Source organism: Zosterops lateralis (genome assembly GCF_965231275.1).
Source record: "Zosterops lateralis genome assembly, chromosome: 3".
Taxonomy (NCBI): domain Eukaryota; kingdom Metazoa; phylum Chordata; class Aves; order Passeriformes; family Zosteropidae; genus Zosterops; species Zosterops lateralis.
In genome coordinates, this window is record NC_139764.1 from 10641551 (window position 1) to 10661081 (window position 19531).

The 19531-nt window shown below is 44.7% G+C and overlaps 1 protein-coding gene across 1 annotated transcript in view; it reads right to left on the reverse strand.

Moving 5' to 3' along the window:
* Positions 1 to 11223: 11223 nt before the first annotated feature.
* The window catches only part of COMMD1 (copper metabolism domain containing 1), a gene marked incomplete at its 5' end in the record, with an annotated part of 58136 nt that continues 49828 nt past the window's right edge, over positions 11224 to 19531 (reverse strand). Inside the window, one exon of the mRNA XM_083858560.1 lies at positions 11224 to 11454. Coding sequence (XP_083714686.1) covers positions 11347 to 11454 — 108 coding nt within the window. The 3' untranslated portion in view covers positions 11224 to 11346. The remainder of the gene's footprint in view (positions 11455 to 19531) is intronic.

The following is a 19531-nucleotide window of genomic DNA, read 5'->3' on the forward strand; positions in this document are numbered from 1 at the left end:
ATTTTGGAAATCCGCCTCCCAGTGCTGACACTAAATCATGCATGACTCATTCATTAGTAACCCCTTTTGTTGTTGTTGTTTGCTTACTTGGTAGGCCGATGAGCCTACAAATCCTAGTCAGAAGTCCCTGTGGAAAACAAACCAAAGGAAACTCTCAGGATGCTTACTGGAATAAACCATTAAAAGAGAAAAGTGCTGCTGCAGCAAAGAGGGCACATCTTGTCGTGGACAGATCAATAGCAGCCAGCAGACAGATTTAGAGTTCCCACAGACTGTGAACCTCTCAGCTTTTCGTCCTACACAGGGTGAAAATGAACACAAGCCATTTGTTTCTATTTTTAGCACCTGCATTCTCAATCCAGTACAAGGAGAGGCCTGACCAAAGGAATTGTCTCAATGTCACCTGGAACAGTCACTTAAAAACTATTCTCATTGCGAAGGGAGGGGTAACTATGTCCCTGTGACCCTTGAAAACGCAGGTTATTCACTTCCATTTTACAGCACTCGTTTTTCACCAGTATTCAATAGCTGGTGTGCACAGCCCTAAACACAACTGGTTTGGGAAACAGCATCAATACCCACTGCACATCCCCAGCTCCCCATACTCCGTGTGTTAAATATTGGATTATTTCAATATTTCAATATTTAAATATTGGATTGCTTTCCCCCAGCAGACCTGAGGACTGTTGCCAATAGGAAACCTGCTGCAAGCGTCTTGGAGCTACCCTAAAATCTTCTCTCAGGAGTCTGGAAGAGATGTCCCCATTCACAGTGCATTGGTAGAGACGTTGCATATTTCATCCCTCTTGAAATATTTATATATGTACTTCACGTTTGAGTAAAGCTGTCCTTTTCATCAGAGCGGGAAGATTACAGCAAAGGGAGGAATTACCCTAAATCGGCAAACATCATTGCCCATTAAGTAAGACGAGGCTTTGAAAAGAGAATTGAGTGGCAGCCAGGAGCTTGGCTCCACTGCACAGGAGATTTCATAATGATATGTTTTGAGATCAACTGAAAAAGCAAAATAATAATAAATAAATAAAAAAAATCATCTAGAGCAGTGTGTCTCTTGACACTGGGTGCTAAGGAACTTGGAAAAAAACCGAAGGTAAAAGCGTTGGTCAATGGTGAAATGATCTGCTGTCTTTGGGGGAAAGGGAATTCTCCCTCCTCTCAGTCCCACACCCAGGCCGTGCCTGTTTTGTGACAGACAGAGCAGTAGATAATTGCACTTTTCTCCCCCGCCCCCCTTCCTGAGAAAGAGAGCAAGTCCTTTTGACTGCAGCAGCTTTAATTTGGTCTGAATCTGGAATAACATTTTTGGCTGCCTCTTCAAAAGCAGCACCTTCACTCGGCATCATGATGCAAATGATGAGCTGCAGTGTACAGCCCTTGTCAGGGAGTTGCAGAGCACCAAACATTTCCCAGGAGCTGGGTGCTGGGAAGTTGTGTGCTCAGGGCATCGGGGTCACATCACTCGATGGCACAAATTCTTGTTGAGTTCTTTTTCCATACGTAGCGTGGCATGCACGACAGCCAGAAAAGAGGATCTTTTAAAAAGATTCAACTCTCATTTTTATCAAGTTCAAAATAGTTTCTGGATTTTATTTCCCCCAGGCTATTTATTCACAGTATTTGGGTTCACTGTAATAAAAGCTGACCTGGGGACTGCTGCGTTTACATCAGTGGAAACGAGCTATGTACATTAGCCTTTTCTCTAGCATTTCGCCTGTTAATTAATAATTGGTACACTGCCAGGAGCAAAGGAGAGGTAGGAATGAGATTCAGGTTATAGAACCAGCAAGGTTATCTCGCTGTCCCTCAGCACAGGAGGAGCGAGAGGGGCGGGACAGGGCCGGGAGAAGGGGACGGACTTGGGGCCACTGGCCGCGGGGACCATGTGCTGCATTCCCGGGGGAGCCACACCCCAGCACTCGCGGTGGCTGCCGGCACGTCCTCCCCCAGTGCCGGGAAAGCAGCAGGAAATTCCCAGGAATTTGCTTGTCCCAGGATTCCTGGCTGGCTCATCTCCTCTCCCCCACTGCAGCTCAGCACGACACCCAGCCCTGCAGAAACACGGAGCACCTCCTGTCACCAGAGGACACGAAAGAACTGCACTCACCCGTCGGGTTGTGAGACGAGAAAGAAGAAGAAGGTTTATTTTGGGATTTCGGCTTATATAGTCTTTGGAATTTGATTAGGGATTGGGGGATGAGGGTTACATCTCTCTCACTCCAGTGGTCAACCTAAAAGTCCATAATTTTTTCCTTCCCCCTGGAAAGGAATGTATTATTTACCAAACATCGCTCTTTGTTTTTCTTACAATTCATGAGAAAGCTCTAGTAGAAATGTAAACTATCAGAAGGCTGAAGAATCAGGGGGACACGTTTCCCTGAGTGTGGCATGGCTGGCAGTCTGATATTATGGAAATACTTGTCCCAGAGCCCTCAAACTGCATCCAGACCATGCACCCACATCTCTCAACCCTTGCTCCAAAATGTGCATCCAGTCCCCTATGCTGAAAAGGCTGCAGGCACACAGGGACTGAAACATCTCCTCACCTGTGAACACTCCCATGGCTCTCCTGAATCAAAAAAAAACTGCTTCCATAAGGCCAGGACAGGTGGAATTCATTTTCTGTGCTGGACCAAAGCTTATCCAGCATAGATCTGCCTGATTTTTGTGGACAGTTTGGTGTGGCTAGAGGACACCTGGAAAGCACACTGTGCTTCTGTGACCAAACAGGATAAGAACAGGAGATAAGAGGTTAAAATGTAAATAATGACAAGAGACTAAAGATTTCTCCCGGGGCATGCAAGCACTTCAGCAGTAAGAAAAAAATTAGAAAGTAAAGATGACATGCAATGCAATTCAAGCTGGAGCACCTCAGCTCCTCCAGGAATAAACCTGTTTTTACCCACCCTAATGTTTGAGCCTGGAATTCAGACAGGCAAGGGTAGGCAGGGTCTGTCAGCAAGGCTTGCCAGCAACACCAGCACAACATTTAGTGCTCTCCTCGCACAGTCATTTCCCCACAGAGGTCTTCTGCTCCACTTCCCTTTGCTTTTGTACCTTGGTGATGTGGGGGAGCTGTGGCTGGCAGGTTCAGCTTTGACAAAACCACTCAAGTTGAAGAGATTGAGATTGGCCCATGTGCTTCAGAACACCACTTTTTTTTTTTCTTGTCTCTGGAACATTGCAGCTTTGCTCTTGCAGGCAAAGCAGGACAGGACAGAGACAGTGGAAAGAGAGTTGTCCCTGTCGTGTTGTGTGCTGCCATTTGCAAGCTGTGGGCAGAGCTGCACTGTGCTGGTATTGATTTGCATTTGCCAAGAATAATTATTCCCTGAGCTGCTTGGATTAAAATCAGTTTCCCTGCCCTGGAAGGACGTACCTGCCTATTTCAGACACAGGCTGCAGTAACTAACACTCTCTGCCTCCATGTGGGGCTCCTTTTCCTTGCAGACACAAGGCAGGCACAGCAATGCAGAGTGCAGGACCCAAGAGGATGGAGAAAAATCCACTTGAAATTCAATTTCTATAGTAACAGAAACTGGACTATAATTATTTTGCAAAAAACCCAAGAAGGCACCTGCTCTATACATCTTTTTTTGTCCCAGAAACATGAGCTCCTTGCACATCCCCTTACCTCTGTCCACAGGCATCTCACAGCATTTTGCAGCAAGACCTGAAGAGCTGCAAAACTGAAGAAGCTGCAGCCAAGACTCTTCAAAGGTGAAGAGTCAGAGTCACTTTTCTCCTTTCAAAGAAGAAAAACGTTTACACCAAGGGAAAATTGTACTGGACCCACTTCAACTAAACCCCTTCTGCTTGGCTTTTGCTTTTTAGCAGATGCAGTTTTAAGCACCAGCAAAATCCCAGCTGAGGGAAAACTGCCAGTCCTCACATGTCACTTAGATTTTTCCAAGCCATCTTGATTTCAGGCACCCCCTGGATGAGGCTCCCTTGGACTGTCACAGTGCCAGCTTGAGTAACTCCAGTTAAAACCAGTCCTCTGTCTTGGAGGGTGCTGGCTGATTCTGGGTGGCAAAGGAAACTGAGCCAACTCTGTGTGCAGGAGGTTTTCCAAGACACTCCCAACCTTGGGCAAAGCTCTCAGCTTTGAGCACAGCTGCTCCCACACAGTGAAATCCTGCTCAGCCCATGCACAGGCCTAGTGTGTTTTGCCACCAGGGCCTGGTGCTCCTGGCTCCTGAGGGCTCCTTCTTTGGGTGGCAGGAGCAGAAGGGTCACCAAAACCAGGGTGAAGAGAGTGGCCCTGGATTTTGGGCTCATTTTAATGGCAGCAGCATTGGGGTGGGACCTACCCGGGCTTCAAGGCACTCATGAATCCAGAAGGGGATTTGTGCCAGCTCTCTGGGCTCTGTCAGGACAGCAGTCACAAGCCCTGGGGACCTGCAGGGACCTGTCCAGCACTGTTGGTGCCCAGCTTGCAGACCCCCCAGGGGCCTCACCAGCTCCTGTCAGGCTGCTGGTGGCTTCCCCCAGGCGCTCACCTGGTTTCCCCCAGGACCTGCCCATTCTCCTGTAACCACTTCAGGTGGATTTGTGCTCGTAAAAGCCACCCCAGAGGCCGGGGCTGTTTGTCATGCCTCAGTGCTGACTTATACTCATTACTGCCCAGCCCAGCCCAGCCCATCAGAATTCCAACAGATCAAAGAAGGAGATCGCACAGCTTTTCTCCTGTTATTGTAGGATCTGCAGATAAACTGCAGAAATAAAAAAAAAAAAAAACAAAACAGGGCAGAGGGAAATTAAATAATCCACATATCAGGTTTTAATATCCAGTCATAGCTACAGGTTACTGAAGAATGCCATGGAGAGAAGATATCTCCTGATTAGGGACTGGGATCAGCAACATGATGGGAGTAGATGAAGGGTTTTCCTTGTTTTCCTTATGCTGCCTGAGGGAGAAATCCCCGTGATATGGATGTGCTCACCATAAAGAAGTAAAACTTCAGGAACCAGCAGAGATGAGATCTAGCCTTGTAAATCAGTAAACCACTGCCCTACGTTTGGAATCTCTGCAGGTTTTGTGCCTGTTCCTGTACACATTTAACCTCCCCCATGTAAACAGTCCTCTGGAGTTAATGGAGCTGTACTAATTTGCAGTGGCTGCAGATGAAGCCGTTGGGGTTAAGCATTTCAGGCAGCTCTGATTGCAGCACCCTGCAGTTACAGGGCTGTTGGATGGCTCCAAGGTGCTCCCGTGCTCGGGAATAAAAGCATCCTTGGCCATTACCCCACGTCTCCAGCAGCCCTGAAGCTACAGCACTGATCCTTCACAGGTTGTGTCTTCAGACAGAGAAATCCTGTCCTGCCCTACAGGGAATGGTGCAGACACTTTGCCCAGTGCTGCAATGTAAAGCTAATTTATTTCTTTCGTTCTCCCTGGGTATGTACCAATGTTTTCCAGACACTATTTCACTACTGTTGCACTGCTTGCAAGCATCTTAATTTAAATCCTATTATAGATGCACTAGGGAAAAATGATCTGTCCACAGCTGAAATAATAAACTGGGGTGAAAACATCCTTGGGCTGTGAAGAGGGTAGAACATGCTCTATCTGAAATGTATAAGCTTACATAACATTATTTACAGAAAGGAGCCCAATTGTCAAAGGCCCTAAGAGAGCTGGAACATGGGAATGTTTGTTCTCCTTGCAAAGAATAATTAATTATGCAAGTTTATAAATTCCAGTTGCTTTGCTTGCTCATCTCCTGATCTGCCTAAGGACTGCCTGGAAGGTATTTATGGTTCCCAGCCACTGGTTCTGGAGGCATTTTTTTAACCTTGTACTTCTGCATGCCATTGCCTCGCAGGATTATCTTTACACACCGCGTTCCTCGGCCACAGAAAAATGCAGATTTGTTCTGAGGTCCTGCAGGAATGAGTTTATTTCAGGGAGATGCCTGGAGGAGGCCACCAGAGGTTTTTCAGAGGGTGGTGGGGTGGCTGCTGCATTCTGTGAGTGCAGAGAGAGGCCCTGAGCCACGCACAGGTGGCTGGGACCAAGCAGACACCTCTCTCTGTGCCTGAGCCACCCATCCCCTCCTGACATGGCTTTGCTTATTTGTTCCTTTTGCTGCCAAGAGCAGAGATGCTGTGAAGGCTCTAATGCCCTCTGTGGTCTGATGTGCCAGGCAGGAGAAGTGCCACTAATTACTAAAATGCACTATATAGTTTCCCAGCAGTGCAGTGTTCAGCCAGGGCTGCCAACTGGCCAGAAAACTCAGGAAACGATTGTTGCCTCAGGAACACTATGGATTTGGATTTTGTGCTGCGATTGCTGTTTTTCTCCCATCCACTCCTGTAAAATGTCACTCCTCAAGGGTCTGAGGCACTTGCTGGCATCCAAAAATGCCATTTATGCAATTACCTGTTTTTATGTATTCTCCAATACCTTCCCATTACAAGAGCTAATGGCTGAGTGCTGGAGGTCCAGTGATGCTGACCACTAAGGGAATTAAAATCCAAGTGCCAAGTCACCTGTGTGCAGAGAAAATAATAAACAGGAAAACATCTTGGGGGAAACCTCTCTGGTGCCTCCTTGCTGACAGATGCCCTCTGACAGCTCTGCATTTCAGGGACCTCCCGTTGTTGCTGCAATAACCCTGCAAAATGCCCCAGGCTCAAAACCCCCAGGTGGGCTCTCCACCCTGACATGCCTTCAAACCTGTTCTCCTGCAAATTCTTGCACTGCAAGATCTGCTTTCCTACCACGAAAAGGAAGGAGGAAGGGCAGAGCGTTTGGGGGCTTGAGCTCGAGGCTGGGTCAGCCCCATCACACTGTGCTCCACAGCACCAAAATTTTGTGCTTGGAGAACAAGCTCAGGTGATATCCCAAAATAACCCTTCCCAAGTGGCACTGGCAGTTCACAGGTGAGGCTGCAGCTGCATCCCCCTGGCCACCTGTCCATGGGAGGTGACAAATCGTGTCCTCTGGGACTTCTTGTGGCCCTGGGGAATCACCACGGGATTCACTCTACTGGAAAAAGGCACCTTTGGTGCTGTGTGTCCTTTTTGAGGAGAGGGGATCTCTTCCACAGCTTTGGCAAAGATTGGCTAAACCAGTGTGACCTGGATGGATGGAAACAGCTCGATTTTGGTGCACTGAGGGGAGAAGGCACTGATGGTGATGGCTGCTTGTCTGGGCACAGTGAGGGAGACCATGGATTCACACTGGATTAAATGACAGACACCCCCAGCCACACTTCCCTGGGCTTTGGGAATCATTTTTTGAGGAGGATTTTAACAGGCCCACCTTCAAGGCAAGAAGCCCTGGCCTGTTTTTCCAGCCTCAAGCCACATGAAACACAACACATTAAAAAGTCATCGGTGGCTATTGCTGCAGGGCCACTGCCTTCCCCTTTTTCAAAAGGCTCCCTCTGTCCCCAGCACTGAGGACCTCTTCATAAATACTTGGAATGAATGAATAAACTGTTGAAACTCCCCAGAAGGAGAAAAAAACATTTCTGTGAGCAATCTATGGCCAGCGTGAGCCTTGGGGTAAAACTTCTCAGATGCTTGTTCACCCAAAAACCGTCAGCAAATACCTGAATCAGGAAAACTCCTCAGAAAAATGGTGAGCAATTTGTTTTATCAATAGGTGGCAAAGAATTGGCACACAGAAAAGAAAATCTCTCAAAATATCCATCAATTTATTAAAAAACTCCAGGCACAGTAAGATGTGGAGATTATGGACTCCTTCCCATTGTGTGAAACACAATGAGAGCACAAACACTACTATTTACACTTGCAAAAAGGGCCTGTAAGAAAGAAAGATTAAAAAAAAAAGTAAAATAAAATGAGACTAAGCAACCTGAATAATTGGAAAGTAAATCAACACCAACTTAAAATAAGTATATTGTAATCTACTGCTTTCCATGGCCCAGAACATTCTGAAATATAGCACTTGCTTGGCTTAGATTTGGAAAAACTGGTGTGCCTAAGCCTTTTTAATTATTATTTTTCAAGTACAGATATTCTAGAAGAACAGTTTAAAACCTTAGGAGTTCTGGGGATATGCAGAGCAAGAAAACAGAAACTTGCCCTAAGAGGAGGGGACTTGCCAAGCAGAGAGCGAGTGCGGGGCTTGCCAGCTGTGCAATGAGTGATTGAAGGCGGCAGCACTCGCAGGTGTGTCAGGGAGCTCCTGAGATCATCCAGCGAGCAGTAGCTCGGAAGAATCCCCAGCAAAAGCAGGAATAAAGCGCGGGGCATTACGGCAGAGCAGAGGGTGACACGGAAAGGAAGCTGGAGGCTGCAACAACGCGGGCGCTGCTTGTGCGCGTTCCGTGAGAGGCGGCGGGGCCGGGCCGGGCGCCACCAGCGGGCTGAGTCACCGGGACGGGGGCCAGGGCTGCGGCAGCTGCCTCTGCTCACCGCGGGGACTGTGCCCCTGGCCTCCGCAGCTGTCACCCGGGAAACGCCACCAAACTGGGCCAGCAGCGAAGGGCCCGGGCCGCCGGGGCCTCAGCAGCAGCCGCCCTGTCCCGCTCTCCTCTCCTCTCTCCTCTTTCCTCCTTCTTCCCCTGCTGTGAAGTGACACCTGCCTGCTTCCCTGAAGGAAGGTGGAGGAGGAGGAGGAGGAGGAGGAGGAGGAGGAGGAGGAGGAGGAGGAGGAGGCAGCCCTGGTGCCACACTGCTCGCCTGCCTTAGCACATGGACACAGGAGCTGGGGCCATGGCAGGAACCACACTGGTCTCCAAAGCTGGATGAGGACACTCACCAAGAAGAAAATGAGGACTGTTAGGTATCTGAGGAGGGAAGATTAGGGGAGAGAGAGATGTATCCAGCCATAAAAACACACCCTTCAGACCTCAACTGAGAAAGTATTCAATTATTTCTTAAATGTCCCCTAGACTGTTTGCCTCAGCTTCCTTGCCTTGTTAGCCATTCTACATATTTATTATTCTTTGCATGAAATAATACTTCCTGACATCTGTTCCCAGTTTGTTTCTCTTTAATTTCCATTTATAGCACATTTTCCTATCCTCTGACCATGTTAAAATGAAACAATAAGTATGTTTGACACAGTGCAAGTTACTTAAGATCATGATCCTTCCCTGACCTTGATTTTTCTTTAAATATGTCCTAAAACACAGAAAGCACTTGAATGAACTTAGTTGAAAAAGGCAACAGAAAGCTCAGAGAATCACAAAGCACTCATTTCACAGCAGTGCTGCAGCCAGTGACTCAGGAAGCAGCACGAGGAGCAGTTTGTGCTCACAGCCCAGTTCCTCTCTGACAAGGATCAGCTGAAGGCATCTGGGGAAACAGAAGTGCTGGGGGCTCCATGAGATGAGAGGTAGTAAGAGAAAAGGCAGCAATGGGACAGGCACGGCAAAGGAAATGTTAATTCCCTGTGCAGTGACACAAATTGGCTTGAGGGATGTTTTCCCTTCTGACCAGGCAGATGGGAAAAAGTGCCCTTCCCTTGCTCTGAAGAGATTTCTCATCCAAGTGCAATCTGGCAACTCCACAAGCAATAAATCCTCAAGGAGAAGCGATGAGGAGTGCTTTAGTTATGGCACGGGAACATTTGATGTTGTCATCTCTATATTGGGACAAGCCCTCAGTGTAATTTTAGCTCAGGGGGAGGTTGCTTATGAAGCAAATATAAAATGGCAAAGAGGCAATGTAGCCTCCAACCAAATGTGTGCAATGTAGCCTCCAACAAATGTGTGTATACCTTCCAGTCAAGTGACAGGGCAAAGCAGGATTGTCACCTCTTTCTGGAGCAGCTCTCCTCCAAGGAGAGCTTTCCATCCTGCTCTGTACAAGTGCTGGCCTGCTCCAGCTCCTGCTGAGCCACTTCAGTGTGCTGGGACATCCTGGGCAAGGTGACAGCTCTGAAGGGAAACACAGGGAGCTGGAAACCCTCCTGGGAGCCTCTGTCAGGGCAGGGGCAGCAGCTGCTCTGCACTTGAGTGTTCCAGCACAGATATGGGGCTCTGCAACAGCCAGGAGCCATCCCCTGCCCCTGAGCTGCCTCTGGCAGATTCCTTCACTCACACAAGGGTTTTCTGATAAGGGCTCAGCCAAGGACATTTTCTTTTACCACATTCTGAGCTGAGTGTGTACACACTTACAAACCTTGGATTCCTGTGGAGAGAGCCAGACCTGGCCTGGCATTGCTTCTAAGTGCAGCTAACAAGTAATCTTTAAGTTCTCATGTAAAACTATTTTAAAAATGAGAAGTTCCTTTAACACAAGGTTATTCTGAGGGTGAACAATAAACACACCTGTAAATAACAAGGCATTTGTCCCATGAGAATCAGTAAATATATAAACAATCCAAGGATAGATAGATTTGATAGACAAGTAAAATGTCTTTTACTACCCAATAGAATAATTAGCAAGAAAGCTGTTAACCAGTTAGAAGTTACCCTCGGGGTTTGTAAAGACTGTATAAAAGACAGCATGCCTTCCTACCACTAAAATAATAATGGTAGAATAATAATAATAAAGAATGGTATAATAATAGTAGTAAAGAGAAGCCTTTTGAACTTTTACTGAGAACCTCTGTGTCATGGCCACCTCAACAACGACAGGTTCCATGTGAGGCTTTCTCAGGTCAAACCAAAGCAGGAAAACCAGAACTAGGAGCAGCCAAGTTCAGCTGAGCTCTGACAAAGCACTGGCCCCTCCAACACACAAACCACTCCAGCCCAAGAGCCAGAGGGGATGAGGTGTTTGGGGAACCAGATGAGAGGTGGCTTTGAAGCAAATAGCTGGATCAGGTGCTCTGCACATGCAGGACTCTCCTTTTGGAAAACCAGCACCAGGAGATGCTCCCCTGATTGTCCCCTGGCTCCTGCAGCCCTTGGGAACCACCGAATCCTTGGCAGCTCACAGGTACAGAGAGGTGTGTTTGTGCCTCTGCACTGTATCTGCTTTCCTGGGCTTTAACTCCAAGCACACAGAGCTCACAGAGATGGATTTGTCCTATAAAGTCCATGGTTTGGAAGCATGAACATGAGTTCCACCTAATCAGCAACAATTGGCCAATTTACCTTTGCTGTTCATCCAGCCCAGCATTCACAGCACCTGGAAGACTCCAGAAATGACTGAGGGGGAAAAAGAAACGCTGTGCTACACTCCAAGGCCTGATTATGCAAAGCTTTGTGGAAACAGTGTTGCTGCTGCCTTGGAAAACAGGTTGGGAGGAGGGGATGAGAAAGCTTCACAGCGTGATTCAGCCCATTCTCGGGGTTATAATCTGGATTTAACCAGCACCACCTATTTTATGAGCTGAAATAGGAATTATGAAAAGGTACCAAGGGTCATTTGTTTGTAAGTTGCAATCTCTTTATTTGATTAAGTAGTCTGAGTCAACAAAGTCATACTTTCCTCTATTTCTGACAGTTTTTTCAGCATCTGGCTCACCTTGGCCTCATCAAACTCCAGGCAGAGAAACTCGGATTCCTACAAAAGAAGAGAGAACAATATTTGAGAAAAATGATTACATTTGATCCCTGTGCAGAAAGAAACATTTGGCGAGGAATTTGACAACTCAACTCCATTTGACAATGGATTTTCTTGCATTTTCCTGTCTGATTAGGAGTGCTAATTGGTATCAGTGATAAAAACGCGGGTGGGATCTGCCTGAAGCTGATGTGTTTGCAGGAGACTCATAAGAAAGTGCACAAGAAAATCTCTCACAGCATTCCTTGATTAGGAAGCACTGGAAAAGTCAGATCTGAAGCAATCTGAGTTAACTCCTGAGGCTTTGAGGAGCAGCATGCAGAAGACAGAGCACAGTTAACCTGAGTTAACTGTTAATTAAAGCTGAATTAACCATTCTCCATGGATACCAGCAGACCTGGACAGCAGCATCAGCCTACCCTGAGCAACTGCTGCAAACTGGGACTGCAAAGCCAATGCCTCTGCAGCTCTGCAGCTCCTGATGAATTTCCTCAGTTTTAGCATCCTGGCTTTTTTTCCAGACCTGACTAGGAAAGTCCTGAGCAGGTTTTCTCAGCAGCCCAAAACAATCCCGGTATCTGTAACAGGTTTCAATCGTTTCACAGACAAGGTGTGACAAGATCTCTCTGTAACCGGAGCTCTCACTGCTCCCGGTGTGTTCAGCCATGGGCTGGTTCTCTCTGTCCTCTGGGGAAGGAGTGGCAGTGCCATCCATGCAGGGACCTGGTTCTTCACACGGTCTTCACAGGCTCCAAGGCCAAGCTGCTGTTGACATCTCAGGGTTTCCAGCCTCTGCACCCCGAGCCGTGTGAGCCCATGCACAGATTTCACCAGGCCAGAGCTGCCTGGGCACTCCTGGAGATGTGCTGGAGCTGATTTCATGGCTAAATCACACGGGGAATGTGAGGGGACAGGAGGAGATGGAGGTGCCTACTTCTGGAGGAGATGTTTTTGCCTGAGCCTAATGCATAAAGACTTTGTTGTTCTGTTTTGGGTTGTGGGTTTTTTTTTTTTTTTTTTCTCCTCTCTTCAGGTTTTGTCAGTCCAAAGGAATGTAAGTTGATCAAAACAAAACTCTTTGATTACACAAAACTCTTTGATTACACAAAGACACTGCCACTTCATACAAGTGTAAGTGCACTCACCAAACATTCTTTTAAGCTATAAAGCAGCTAAAACTCTCCCATGTGGGCTGGATGGTGCCTGCTTATCCATTCTCATGAGGACCAACCTAAAACCTGAGCCAAGAGGGCTGCAAATCAGGCTGAGCTTCCATTTTATTTAATGCTTTGCTAGTTTATCGCCCCCATGAAAACTGGAACAAAAATTAAGATGGAATCATGAAATACAGAAATCCTTATTCCTTCCCTAAGGTGTCCTCCAGGAGCAGCACAAATGTGGTATCCCTGCTCATCCTCAGCAGGAAACAAGGCATCCCTTCTGATCCTTCCTGCTGCTAAAAAACAATTCAGCCCCCTTGGAGTAAAGCAAACCCAAAACCAGGCAGGGAAGCCGAGCTGGATGCCCTCAGGAAGGGGTGGGAATGGACGCCCTGCAGCAAAGTATCTGAATAATTCAGAATAAATACAAAACGTTCCAGCCAAACTACCACCTGTAAGTATTGGTTATTATTATCATCAGCACTTTGAGAATGTATCAAAGTTACAGGAACACAAACTGTTCTAAAAATAAGAAGAAGAGCCTGAGAAACTAAATACCAAGACAACAAAAGTGAGATAAAGGAGGCCGTAAAAGCTCAGGACAATCGAATTCCCTGAAAGACACGTGTTGAGCTCATAGACAAAGCAGAAGAGCCAATGTAGAAATGCGTGAACGCCTTAACAGGAGTCTTAAACTTTATAAATTAAATATAATGTCAACAATAAATGACTTCTGCTGAAATCGTATTCGTTCTGTCATTCCGAAGTCCTGAGCTCCCACAACACCCGTTTCCTGCAGCCGCCTTGGGTTTGTCCCTACACATTTTCCCACCCCTCCTCCCCTTTCACTCCCAAGCCCGGGCTATAAAAAGGACCTGCAAAACAAAACATCCAAGAAACACAAACTGCCCCAGCCTCGAATCGGGTTTTCTAGGAGCTGCAACAACACAGTGCTGCAAAAATATTTATATGAGACACTAAGAGAAGCACGACTTTTTCTGTCTCAGTAACTATACTTAAAAACCCCGTGTATTTTTAGAAAACCAACCCTCACAAATTGAAAACTTAAAAAAATTACAATTGTTCTCTATTGCACCCATTCGGCCAGTTACTTAAAACGCTTTCTAGCAACTCTGACACACGTCGTATTTTTAAGTTTTAGCCCCTACATTGAACAACAGAAAGGAACTCCTCAGAATTCTCGTCTCATTTTATTCCTGTTCCTTTCCCCTCGGTTTGGAGGCCTCTTACAACAACACTGAGCATTTCAAAGCCACCAGCCAAGGCGCCAGAGCCACTCTGAGAGTCTCAACTCCACAAGCGACAAGCGGTGCTTGTAAGATCATTAGTGCCGCTTTGTCAAGGAATTATCCCAGCTTGAATTACCAGGAAAAAGCTCTTCAGACAGCGCAAAACATCGGCTTGGGATGCCCGCGAGTGCAAACACAGCCAGCCAAGAGCTGCTGGAATAAACACCCTTTAAATAGTTTTTTTTTCCCTATCAGCCTGTTGCATATTCATAGACCATCATGCGTTATTCAGACATTCCTTTGAGTTTAGATGTTCTTCTGCTTGGTTTTAATCTTTGACTCGTCTTAGATTAAATCAATATATTTTATTTCTCCTCGTGGTTCCAGCCTGTTGTTTTTACTCTCCCTGATAATGGAGAGTCAATAAATGCTTCAAAAAGTTGCCACAAACCAACGCAGAACGACAGAAAGCACGAGATGCTGCATCGATTCTTCTCTCACATTGCATCAATTGTGATCCCAAACTACTTTTATATTCATTAATGTTCTGCAAGATATACTGGGGCATATGACAATGACAGCGAAATCTAGATAATTCCACAAAAAATGCAATGGATGGCAATCCATTGATTGCATACTCCCACATTTCTGACAATACTAAGTTCATTAGTTTTAATTCAATTCAGAGCTATTTTTGCTACATATCCACAATCTGCCCTTCAAAAATTCGAATATAAAGTGCAATTCATTTTCATAATACTGTATCAAATAAAGCACAAATATTTGTATCTGCAAGTGCCTTTTAATTCTCCATTATTCTGGTATTACATGAACCAGGAACCTCTTAAGCAAATTATTATTACATCCCCTTAAAAAAAAAAAGTTAACTTGATTGCAGATTTTTTAATACTTTTAATGTAACATCAAGCCTGTAATATCACAGATTAAGCAGATTAAGGATTGCAGAAAATGGAACAATTCCAGGGGATAAAAATAGGTCCCTGATACTGCACAGCAAATGTAATGTCATTCCTTTTACATTATCAGCCTCCTGAAAACAATCTATCTCATATTTTATATCCTCCATGAAAAATGAGCATTTCTGGATGCAGCTTTAACCTGCTGCTCTCTGTGCCTTTTGGAGGTGCAGCTTTCTTTTCAGGAAGTGCTGAAGAAAACACAAAGCCAAGCCATAATTAAATCAGTGTAACTAATTAGAAGGCAGCAAACTCTGTAGCTTTAATACATTTCATTTGAATTCCAGCATCTTTGAAAGCACAGCTGAGCTCCAGCTCTTTCCAACCCTAAAACAGTGAGTGTGGAATGTTTAATTTTTAACAGGAGCATTTTTTTCCTCTGCTGCCTGACTGGTTTGAGGTAAATAGGTGTAATGGCATGCCAAAATAAATCAATTAACCTGCTTAGGCTAATGACACTGTCTTAGGGACCCTGGGAGGCAACTCTGGTTGGGTCTTGAGTCAGCTGCTACTTGAACAAAGGTGTAAACAGAGCTAAAATCATTAACTGAGAAATGCATGAAGAAGTTTGAAAAGTTGAGTTTTTTCCCCTTTTTGAAAAAAGGAAACTTTGAATTGTATTAGAAATGCTCAGAATTGAATTAAAAATAATGAACTTAGTATTGTCAGAAATACGAGGAGTATGAAATCAATGGATTGCAATCCATTGAATTTTTTTTGTGGGATTATCTAGATTTTGCTGTCATTATCATATGCCCCAGAAAAAAACCCGAAAAACCTAAAAAACCCAGTGATATCTGCAAACTTCACCAAATCATACACGGAAGCACATAAAACCAGCATTAAAAAAAAAAAAATTAAATTACCTTTGTATCGCTGGAAGATTTGAAACAAAACACGTATTAAAAATTAAAATCTAAAATCAAAACTAAATTTAAAATAAAAACTACATATAACTATGTAAGAATATACATATATGTAGTTTATATAGTTATATCTATATTTTATTTATATCTATAAATCTATCTATCTATCTATCTATCATGGAAAACTATATAAAAACTATTTCAAAACTCCATTTCTGGCAGGGCACCAGGCTCTCTCTCTCACAAGGGTGATGAGACAGCTCCATCATCACTTATTCCAGGCCTGTTTGCTGTGTCAGCTCTGCACTTCCAGAGTCTCTCAGTGCAAGGTGAGGTGTTCTCCTCTCCCAGATCTCTGCAGGGACTTCAGAGGGTAAATGCCCTTCCTCATTTATCAGCTGCATTTTTCCACCTTGTTTGACAGCTGTCCTTGTTTTCTCAAGGCTAGGTTTGGTTTGGTTCGGGTTTTTAAGGCTGCTCATGAAGCTGGAATATTAATCTACAGCTTTCCCTGGATGTATTTTATCTCCCAATACCCAGGCTAACCTTTGTTTTCTCAATCTTGTAACAATTGCAGTGTGAAATTAATCTAAGAAAAAGAGTCCTCACTGATGCATCTTCTGCTTTTACACCAAATCCGGCTTTTCTAGTGAGAACATTCTTTAGATCTGGAATTAAGTTTCATTACACTTTAATCTACCTAGTACCTAACATGGGAATCATTCAGCAAGGCAAAAAAAAAATTTAAATCAAACATCACTCATTATCATAACTCCCCTCACACACTTTCTCAGAATTAAGTTTCAACGACTTTATGTTATTATTTAAAATATTTTGGGAAGTACCCTATGAGAGCATCAAACCCCCCTTGCCCCTGAGACATGTTTTTGTAACAGGGTATCAATCACCAAGACCATGCACTTGGTCCACTCCTAAGGACACAAGGAAATTTCTGTGCTTTTAATGTAACTTTTTATTTAAACAAATCAGTGCCAACCACATTCCTCTCTGTGACTGCAACATACAACACCAGGACAACAGGAATGAACTCTGGAGGTAAGAATTACTTTTACACCAAACCAATCAACACAGTTAAAATAATCTGCATTTAGAAATAGTCCCGCAGTTAAAGAATGCACTAAAAACCTGAGCAGAGGATTCCTGACCTTTAGGAGGCTGTGTGACCTGGGATTCTGGCATATTCTGGTTTGCAGGCTGAATAATTTGGTTAGCAGCCCCAAAACACATCAGTCTTGCTCCCCCACAGCTCCTTCATGTTTATGTGTTGCATAAATGGCTCAGGAATCCTGCCTCAAAGTATTATACCAAATATAAAAGCTGAGTAGAGATGAATATCCTCTTCCAACCCAAAGCATTCCATGGTTCTGTACCCCTAAAACAGTTTATTTTCCATGAGAGCAGACAATGCTGGCTCCTGCAGATGGCAAAGGCCAGAGGATCTTGGCTTTTCCACTCCAATCAGTCTCCAGTCTAGGCCATAAATGGTTTTCTCAGAGAGACCAAAGATTAGAATTACTCTGAGACAGCATTTTGGAGTAAGATGCGTCTAAAATCCCCTTTTCTGCTCCTTTCTGAACTCTGCACATTTGCCCTGTGGCCTGGATTGCCTGAAACAAGAGCACATGAGGAGTAAGCAGGTCCTGTTGCTGAAATGCTTCAACACCCAGAGCTGAACTAAAAGTACAAAGGTGTTTATTTTGGTTGCTGCAAGTTTTGCAAGCAGTGAGTTAAGCCCATGCAAATCCTCTGCTGATTTATGTCTCTTAATGGCACCTCAAAAAGCCTCATCTCAGAAAGTCCTTCTATTCTTCACCTAAGCTCTGAGATCAGCACGACCCAGCTGCAGCAAATACCTTTTGTGCCCACAAAATGGCATTTTTCAGAGCTAATTTTGGAAGGGCAGCTGTTTGAGCCCTTCCTTCTCTCCTGGCCACGTTCACAATGCCAGGCATCCATTTGCTCCAGGGCATTTTAGCATCAGAGGAGGGAGAGCACAAGGCTGGCAGGACAGACAGGCACACCCACACACCAGCAGCAGCATCCCCATCTCCTCCTAGAAACACTGACCCCCTGTCCCTGGCACACTGATCCCACACATCTGCAATTACAAGCAAATCCACCTTGAAATGGATGGGGAAAAGTCACTGGCATTTGGGCAGAACTGCTCATCTAAAAATACATAAACAGGGAACCAAAGGCTTGAAAATATGCCTGCAGTCCAGCATGCATTCAGCTGGGCTTTCCTTCTTAAAATATTTAACAAGACAAAGCAGTCAGACCAAACAGGCTTTTTCTTTTTGCTGCTTTTGTGGCATTTATCCATAACCTTTTTGATCTGAAAATACAACTTATCAAGACAAAAAAACCTACTCAGAGTTGTGTGGCCACTGCAAACACATCTCCTCAGTGAGACCAAAATAACTATAAATTGTTTCTTTTCTGCAATTTTAGTGTGTGAACTTACAAGGGAAAAAAAAAAAAAAAAAAAAAAAAAAAAAACCAAAAAAAAAAAAAACCAACCACAAAAACCTGGTCTAAATAATTTTGGGTTTTTTTTCCACATGACTTTTAGAATGCAAACTTTGCTGTCTTTCAATTCACCATGAGAAAACTCCCACAGAAAAAGGGGCAGCCACGTGTTCAGAGTCCAGCCTGGTTTACAGCCCCTCCAACACTGCTGCTCTTGCTGTTCCAGCCTCAGGACAAGCATCACACTCGGATTTATCAGCAAAAACAGCAGCTCCTGCTCAGTGTGGTGCAAAGTCCACTGAAGAGACTGAGAATCTCTGCACTGACCTCAGTGACCTTGGGATCAAATGCACAGAAATATCAGCATTTTGTGCCAGCAGGGAGACACCAGAGGAATACAGCTCTCTTCTGGAAATAAAGGAGAAGCTCCAGATTTGCATTTTTCTTTGCCTTTTTTTTTTAAACCACAGAACACGTCCTTGGTAATATTTGCTGCATAATACCCAAGTCCTTTTTCTTTTTTTTTTCAGCCTCTTTTCTCGTGTGAGGTGAAAAGCAAAGGCTCACAGTGAAAGCTGGAGGTGCAACCCTGAAGAGATGAGCGTGGGAGGACATTTCTGCCTGACAAAAATCTCACTGAAGCCAAGAGACTGCCCACACAGCTCTCCTTGCCTCAGTTAAAACTACAACTTTGTTTTATTCAATCTGGGATTTCATATTTCATTCTGGAAATGAATGTGGGCAATAGAATAGCAGCTCTGCACTACAGTCAACACCACACCTGGATTAATCTATTTAAAGGTCTCATCAGGACAGATCAGGACACCAGTTCTCAACATGATTCCCAAACCAGCTTGGCCACAAAGATTATTTTAAGGTTAGAACTTCACAGGCATCATGTTGAAGTGTATTTTTCTCCAGAAAGATAAAAGGTTTGAAGAGAAGTTATCTAATTTTGGTTGACCTCCATTCTCTAGTCAAGGGCAAGTGGTACTGAAGTACAAATCATTTCCATAACTGAATTGCAGAGCAGTCATTTAACAATTAATAAGCAATCCACTCAGCATATGGAAACTGAATAGGAAAATAAAGAGAATCAGAGAATCAGAGAAATCTCTGCACAAAGAAAGGCTTCTGCTCTTCCACATCAGATATTTCATTGGTTGTCTCTTTCTTTTTCTCATTGTGAACAAGGGGAGAAGAAGGCAATTAAATATAAAAGACCTGAAACAGTTCTCCGTAGGAAAATGGAGATGATGTGAATTGCTCATTTAGCTTTCTGTGCCTTCAAAGCAGAGGAGAAATCTCTTTATTTTTTTAATTCTCCACAACAG